This window comes from Salvelinus sp. IW2-2015, unplaced genomic scaffold (genome assembly GCF_002910315.2).
Source record: "Salvelinus sp. IW2-2015 unplaced genomic scaffold, ASM291031v2 Un_scaffold1502, whole genome shotgun sequence".
In the NCBI taxonomy this organism is placed as follows: domain Eukaryota; kingdom Metazoa; phylum Chordata; class Actinopteri; order Salmoniformes; family Salmonidae; genus Salvelinus; species Salvelinus sp. IW2-2015.
This window is the reverse complement of record NW_019942950.1, coordinates 215,484-223,817: the sequence shown is the minus strand read 5'-3', so window position 1 is coordinate 223,817 and position 8,334 is coordinate 215,484. Positions and strand designations below refer to the sequence as shown.

The 8,334-nt window shown below is 43.9% G+C and overlaps 1 protein-coding gene and 1 long non-coding RNA gene across 2 annotated transcripts in view; one reads left to right on the top strand and one right to left on the bottom strand.

Moving 5' to 3' along the window:
- The first annotated feature begins 13 nt into the window (after positions 1-13).
- On the top strand, positions 14-4,470 carry LOC139024440 (uncharacterized). Its single transcript, XR_011475755.1, has 2 exons — positions 14-174; positions 213-4,470. It is a non-coding gene; the product is annotated as an uncharacterized lncRNA (long non-coding RNA).
- Positions 4,471-6,445: 1,975 nt separating this feature from the next.
- Positions 6,446-8,334, bottom strand: part of LOC112071054 (leucine zipper putative tumor suppressor 2 homolog) — a 53,066-nt gene continuing 51,177 nt past the window's right edge. The window contains 6 exon segments of the mRNA XM_024138506.2: positions 6,446-6,873; positions 7,219-7,323; positions 7,326-7,660; positions 7,663-7,718; positions 7,720-7,745; positions 7,855-8,001. Of these exon segments, the coding sequence (XP_023994274.2) occupies positions 6,586-6,873; positions 7,219-7,323; positions 7,326-7,660; positions 7,663-7,718; positions 7,720-7,745; positions 7,855-8,001 (957 nt within the window). The 3' untranslated portion in view covers positions 6,446-6,585.

Below are 8,334 nucleotides of genomic sequence, written 5' to 3'. Positions count from 1 at the left end.
ACCAAGAACAGGGCGTAGTCTAACCCCAGTGAGATTTAGGACCAGATAGGGCGTAGTCTAACCCCAGTGAGATTTAGAGACCAGACAGGGCGTTGTCTAACCCCAGTGAATTATTTAGAGACCAGACAGGGCGTAGTCTAACCCCAGTGAGATTTAGAGACCAGACAGGGCGTAGTCTAACCCAGTGAGATTTAGAGACCAGAAGGGCGTAGTCTACCCCCCAGTGAGATTTAGAGACCAGATAGGGCGTAGTCTAACCCCAGTGAGATTTAGAGACCAGACAGGGCGTAGTCTAACCCCAGTGATATTTAGAGACCAGACAGGGCGTAGTCTAACCCCAGTGAGATTTAGAGACCAGACAGGGCGTTGTCTAACCCCAGTGAGATTTAGAGACCAGACAGGGCGTAGTCTAACCCAAGTGAGATTTAGAGACCAGACAGGGCGTAGTCTAACCCAGTGAGATTTAGAGACCAGACAGGGCTTGTCTTAACCCCAGTGAGATTTAGAGACCAGACAGGGCGTAGTCTAACCCCAGTGAGATTTAGAGACCAGAATAGGGCGTAGTCTAACCCCAGTGAGATTTAGAGACCAGCAGGGCGTAGTCTAACCCAGTGAGATTTAGAGACCAGACAGGGCGTTGTCTAACCCAGTGAGATTTAGAGACCAGACAGGGCGTTGTCTAACCGTCCAGTGAGATTTAGAGACCAGACAGGGCGTAGTCTAACCCCAGTGTCCTCTCGCTCCCATGACAATTAGTACAGCACCCTGATTTGATCTGATTTCCCCATCACTGCTACTGAGAGGTCTGCGTCCAAAATGGAACCCTATTCGCTATGTAGTGCACTTATTTTGGATAGAGAACAGGTTACCGTTTTAAATTTGCATCCAGACTACAGAGGGTGTACCTGGACTTACTCCCCTAACCACAGTACCAGCACTCTTTACTTCTCTACACTCTTGGGAAAGAATGTGCTATCTAGAACCTAAACGGGTTCTTTGTCTGTTCTCATAGGATAACCCTTTGAATAACTAGTTTTGGTTCCAGATAGAACCCTTTTGGTTCCAGGCAGAACCTCAAACCAAAAAGGGTTCCCCCATTGGGACAGCCGAAGTATACTTTTGGAACCCTTTTTTCTAAGTGTGTATGCTGGCATGGACATTAGGGAGCATCTCTGTCTCAGGGTTGATTTACTGTACTAGACACTGGGATGCACCCTCCTCTAGGCCCTCACAGGAACAGCTGACTACTGCAGTCAGAAAGACTCCATCATTCGTCATTCGGACTTGAAAGAAGTTTAGGGTGTATCTCAACAGTTTAAAGTGGCTTCCTTTCCAGATTGAGATTAACCCTCAGACCAACACATCCTCATTGCCTTCTCACATGGGTTTGATTTCCCAGCTATAGTACCAGCACTCTATGGGACGTATACTATGACTTTTGACTTGAGAAACAAGCAGGCATCACTCAAACCTTGCTCAAATCAGGGTATTGAAAGCAATGGAGTCGCAGAAAAAGGGCACAGATCTCAGATCAAGTGAAATCATATCTGTATATAGCACACAGGGGTACTATCTGACGACCAGCACATAATGATGACATCACAATAAAGATGACATCACCCCTCGACTGTGTTTACGTTTGTCCACAGGACTCAGAGCAAAAGTCCCACTTTTACAATGTGTTTCTCATGTTACATATACACTATTCAATGGATCATCAACTGATCTAGACGTAGCAATTTTAAGCTACAGCCTGGTCTTTTCTGAGTTACAGAAACACTGGAGTATTTTAATGGAATGTATAAGGACTCTTTGCACATAGTAGGTGTCAACCATTCAGTTATCAACACCGGCTAAGACACAAACTAGGCTACACCAAGAGAATACCTGGGATCATTGTGCACAAAAACTCATAATGCTCTTTTTCAGTTCTGGACGTGACTGTTCTGTCTTTCTCATGTAGTTGACCTCTTTGTATGGACACAGAAGAGATAGAAGCATGTAGCAATAAGAGGGAGTGCAGCTTGGGAGATCTCGCTCTCATATCAAAGGAAGAAACAAATCTCTCTCTCTTTCCTGTTAACTAGCACAGATTTTCATATCAAAGGAAGAAACAAACATTTATTGGTTAAAACTAAAGCTGCCCGTCAAAGATATTGATGCTGCATCGGCTGCTGGGACTGTTATGGAGCCTTCTTGATCCGTGAGGTTAGGGGTCGTGGATCAGGAAGCCTTTGGTGGCACTTTCCCTGATGGTATCACAGTGAAAGCAACAAAACATCAATGCCAAACTGTACTGTAGACCTCCCTCCCTTGTCCTCTCTCACTGTCACACACTCTGGACTGTGAATACTCTTCCGAGTATTACTAGACCCCCCCCTCTCCCTCCTCACTCAAAAAAACCAAAATAACTTCCTAGTCTTCCTGTCCATGACTGTGAGACTCCCTCACTGACATGTAGATAATGTGGTGGCATGATTGCATGTCTTTCCCTGTCTGTCAGAGTCGGTCCAGATAATGTAGGGGTTTGTGCTGGACATTGCATGATAGATTAGCCTAAGGCATGACACCCCGGTCATTATGGAACTGTTACACTGGTTATGTTATTGCCTTGGGAGCTCCAAGGGGATGGGACTGAAATCTCTGGTCAACATATTGGCAGCCACTGGGAACCATAGAAATAAACTTACTATAATGTAATTCTATGTCTATGCTGGGAACCATGAATTAATAGGTGGTCTTCAGTTGTGCTTTCTCATAAGAATGGATTCAACTAGAGGTGTGATCTTTTGTATTACAGAGTAAAACAAAGTATATAAAAAAAGATTCTTAACAGATAAATAAAAATCAATATGATCTATGATGATGATGTGTATATTTTTTATATAGCGCCTGAAGATATTTTGTGGTAACACCGGTACCATTGTGGGTTTAATATACAAAGTATAATAAAGATTTGTATATATCCTTTGCAGCACCACACATATCCCAATGAGATGATCAATAAGAATTGGAAAAGGTCTAGAAAGAGTGGAGTGATCTATTGCATGCATTAAAAATCATTTTTTACATCATATTTTACAAACTCAATATTTTTTGTTGACCAAGCTGCATTTTGATTCAACTTTGTAATATAAACGCAACATGCAACAATTTCAAAGATTTTACTGAGTTACCGTTCATATAAGGAAATCAGTCAATTGAAATAAATAAATTAGGCCATAATCTATGGTTTTCACATGACTGGGCAACAGTGCAGCCATGGGTGGGCCTTGGAGGGCATAGGCCCACCCACTGGGGACCCAGACCCAGAAATTTTTTCCCCCAAAAAGAGCTTTATTAATGACATAAATACCCCCAGACAATCTCACAGTGAAGAAGCCAGATGTGGAGGTCCTGGGCTGGCGTGGTTACACATGGTCTGCGGTTCTGAGACCGGTTGGACGTACTGCAAAATTCTCTAAACAACGTGGGAGGTGGATTATGGTAGACAAATAGAACATTTAATTATCTGGCAACAGCTCTGGTGGACATTCCTGCAGTCAGCTGCCAATTGCACGCTCCCTCAAAACCTGACACATCTGTGGCATGTGTTGTGTGACAAAACTGGCACAATTTTAAAGTGGCCTTTTATTGTCCCCAGCACAAGGTGCACCTGTGTAATAATCATGTTTAATCAGCTCTTTTTATGCCATACCTGTAAAGTGGTTGGATTATTTTAGCAAAGGAGAAATGCTCACTAACAGGGATGTAAACAAATTTGAGAGAAATAAGCTTTTTGTGCATATGGAAAATGTGTGATTTTTTGGGGGGGACCAACACTTTACATGTTCCATTTATATTTTTTGTTCAGTGTATATACAAAAAATTTGGGAAATATCCAGCTTTTACCAAGGTTTACATTGGTCAGCATATTAATGGTCATCATTGTTCAATGCGATGATCTTTCATTTGCTGTCATCATCATCATTCATGTCACATATCTTCATATTTGTTGTGTTGGCAGCTTCAGACTACATGTGTTAACACAAAGCATTTAATCCAAATAATATTTCATGTGTGTTTCATCACATAGAAACAGATACCTCCATCAATATCCTCTGTTAGCATGATTTTAACACAAGTGGAAAAGTAGCACAGGTGTAGTGAACCCTTTTCACATCTCTCACTGTTTTTCAGTATCCCATAATAACCATTGCTGTGTAAATGTCTGACAACGAACGACATTCTAGTCCTTTACGCAGACAAAAATATATATTTCAATGTAGCCACTGCTCCTAGAACCAAAGCAACGCGTTTGTTTATTAGTCTTGTTTGTTTTTCTTCCTTAGTGTGCATAAATATATACAATTATATATTTGTGTATTTAGTGTTTTGTTTATTAATCTGTGGTGTTTGTAGTCATTCATGTATATTTCATGCTGTAAATTTCTTCGACAAATGACTTTTTATTAAAAGATACACAATGTCCCATGGTTGTTGGAATTCCCTGTAGTGCATTGGTACACATACATATATATATGTGTGTGTATATATATGTGTGTGTGTGTGTGTGTTATATATATACAGTGGGGCAAAAAAGTATTTAGTCAGCACCAAATTTGTGCATGTTCTCCACTTAAAAAGATGAGAGAGGCTGTAATTTTCATCATAGGTACACTTCAACTATGACAGATCATAAATGAAAAAAAATCCAGAAAATCACATTGTAGGTTTTAATGAATTTATTTGCAAATTATGGTGGAAAATAAGTATATGGTCCACCTACAAACAAGCAAGATTTCTGGCTCTCACAAGACCTTAAACTTCTTCTTTAAGAGGCTCTCCTCTGTCCTCCACTCGTTACTGTATTAATGGCAACCTGTTTTTGAACTTGTCTATCAAGTATAAAAAGACACCTGTCCACAACCTCGAAACAGTCACACTTCCAACACTCCACCTATTGGCCAAAGACCAAAGAGCTGTCAAAGGCACCAGAAAACAAAAATTGTAGACCTCTACCCCCAACTTCTCTCACCCAGCCCTACCCGTCTTCCTACTTCTCTCACCCCATCCTAGTTTTAAGCCATGCCAAACTGGTCCTCTCAATATCCTGCATTTAACATTTAGGTTCTCCCAACTCCTAACGTCTTCACAGGCTCAGTCCACAACCTGATCCAGAAACATGGCTCTGTGGCCAGAAACAGTTTTAAACAGGCCAGAAAACACTACTTTAAAAGAGCTGAATTTTGTACCAATGTACTAGACATCTGACTTAAACTCCACAATGACTTTTGGGACCATAATATCAGAGGCTTAAATCTGGACTATAATCTCATAACGCTGGATACAGTCATCGCTCTCTGGAGGACCCCTACGGACTTGAGAATGCTCCCTGGAACGTGCCGTGTGGTTTACGTGTGCCGATGTTTTTTTGTTTCTGCTTATCAAAAAATAAAGTTCCCATCCATTGATGATCCAATATACTAATGATGGATAGCTAGCTGCTGACTTCTGAGCATGCTTAGAATTAACCTTTTTATTCTATGGGTGTTTTCCTCCAAAAAATTTCATATAAGAGAAACGGATACATATATCAAGTCATCTTTGATAAATAGTATTTATCACATTATTGTATACACAAAAAGCAAGCAGTAGTCCACATGTCGACTTACAAGTTACAACAAAATGTAAAAACATTTTAATTTTGGCGTATTTTCTGTTTGCCTATGGAAACAACCATTATCCTTTTTGCCCTAGAGGAGAAAGCAAGCTTATTGGTCAGTGTCTGAGGTACCCATGCTGGCTCTCCTCTGAGATAGAAGCCATTCCCTTCCCTTGCAGCCTAGCTGGAGCGAGCGCCTCCTCCCTCTTTAAGTCGACATGTGTTCTGGTTTGACACCATTTCAGATCATTTCCAGTGGATGGGTGGAACTGCACCTCAGAGCATCCTTGTAGACAGGCCAAGTAGTACTGGGCTCCCCGAGTGGCGCAGCGGTCTATCAGGCACTACTCTCTGCAAGAGAGCCGTCACTACAGTCTCTGGTTCGAATCCAGAATGCATCACATATCGTTTGTGATTGGGATCCCATAGGAACGGCGCACAATTGGCCTAGCGTCTTCCGGGTTTGGCCGGTGTAGGCCGTCATTGTAACTGACTTGCCTAAGTTAACTATAAGGTCAATAGAAAATACTGTGTGTCGTACTTGTGTAAGCCTGAACATGTGGATTCCTCTTGATGCAAGTAGCTGTTCCCTTGAAAATTCTTGACGAACACCACTGGTCATTGGCCTTGTTGCTGAACACTGCATGCGGATGGGTCCACTACGCTGCAGAGATCATCCGTCCACTGAAACCAGCTCATACCCGCCTGGAGCACAACACAAACGGACAGGTTATCTGGTCTCTAAATCTCACTGGGGTTAGACTACGCCCTGTCTGGTCTCTAAATCTCACTGGGGTTAGACTACGCCCTGTCTGGTCTCTAAATATCACTGGGGTTAGACAACGCCCCTATCTGGTCTCTAAATCTCACTGGGGTTAGACTACGCCCCTGTCTGGTCTCTAAATCTCACTGGGGCAAGAAGACACCCTTGTATGGTCCCTCTAGATCTCAGTAGCGGCGATCTCCTCGAAGTGGATGTCGTTGCTGCCGCTGTGGATGTCGTAGTCCTCTACATCTCTGTTCTCCAGCTCTAGACTGAGCTCTCTCATCACTCTCTCCAGATCTCTGTTCCTCCTGTACATCTGGATGTAGTTCTGCTGCAGCTGCTTCTGGTAGCGGATCACCTTTTCCTTTTCCTGCTGCCAGACCCTCCTCTCCTCCTCAAATCCGCCCAGCTGCTCCTCACTGCTCCTCCTCTCGTACATCAGCTCTGCCCTCAGCCTCTCCACCTGACACACAACACATGGATTGATTGGTTGATTAACTGATTAYTGGAAGTTATTTGATKATTTCAAAATCCATATGAAGTTGTTCTATCACAATGTTAAAACAATACACAACAGAGCAGTATAAGTATTATTCAAGCACTATTCTGCAATGAAAATGGTAAAAAAATTATTGAAACAAGGTCGGTCATTGTTTTTTCAAGTGTGTGGTTTTAACATGTATTACAGTACAGGTTTTACTGTCTGAACACCAATAGAGAAACCACAGAAACTAGTGCAATGGTGTGAGGGTTGGGGGTTCATATGAGACTGAAAGAYAGTATAAACATCGTTGTTGTTGGAGCTCACCTGTTGCCTGAGTCCCAGCACAGCTTCAGCACTCTGCCTCTGAGCCTTGGTCTCATCACTCTCCCCTCCCCAACCCAGCCTCCCCTCCTCCGCCTCTCGTACCCAACGCAGAGGGGCTGAGGCCCTCCCTTCCACCCCCCACACCCACGCCCCTGGGAGAGGGGCAGGCTCATACATTGGCCCTTAGTGGCTGGTGCCTGGCCTCCAGGAAGATAACCTCCTTCCTGATTGGCCAGGGCATCTCGGAGGCGGGCCAACTCTTCCTCCAAGCGTCCGACTTTCTCGCGGAGCAGCTCGGCTTCGCTCTTCCTGCGCTGGAGCTCATTCTCGCAGACCTCCAGCTCCAGGGAGCGTGTTCGTAGGGCCGACCCAGCCTCCTGGGTCGTAGCCTGGCTGTTCTGGAGATCGGACATGACCTCTCTCAACTGGGACTTCAGGACACCAGCTCCCCGCCCTTCTGGCTCAGCTCTGACTGGCACTCCTTCAGTTGCTGTTTCAAAGGAGATCTCACCTGATTTCTGACACACCTGGGGAGGGAAGGAAGGAGGAAATGAGGGAGAATAAATATTTTGTGAATATTGAGATCACTTACTTTGAAATGGTGTACATGAATCAACCCTAACGTTGACCACCCACCTCCCACTTGGTCTCTTCTAGGCGTGGTCCCAGCTGGGTCTGCTCTCTCTGTATAGAGGCACACCTCCTCTCCAGCTCTTCCCTGTTCTGCAGCAGAGAGGAGAAGTCCTCCTGAAGCTTCTTCTTCTCTTGCTACAGTTGGAACACCTGAAATAAAGACACAGACAGTTACATGCTGACCACGCCGCTCACGTCTCGTTTGCGAGCATTGCAAAATAAATTGTAACATACATGTTATTCAATTATTGCACCCACACTGCTCGCGTGCACCATTGAGCGTCTGCGTTGCCAAGCGCTAATATAGAAGTCAGTTCTATTTGTGACGCTGAATGGAGTGCAAGTCCTGCCTCTCCCATCTCCTCATTGGTTTATAGAAGCAGATACCCACGTGCCATCTCCTCATTGGTTATGCCCACGTGGGTGATTGAAAGATGAACTGAGTTCGGTCGGTCATCGTGGTAACTATGGAAGTTAGATGCC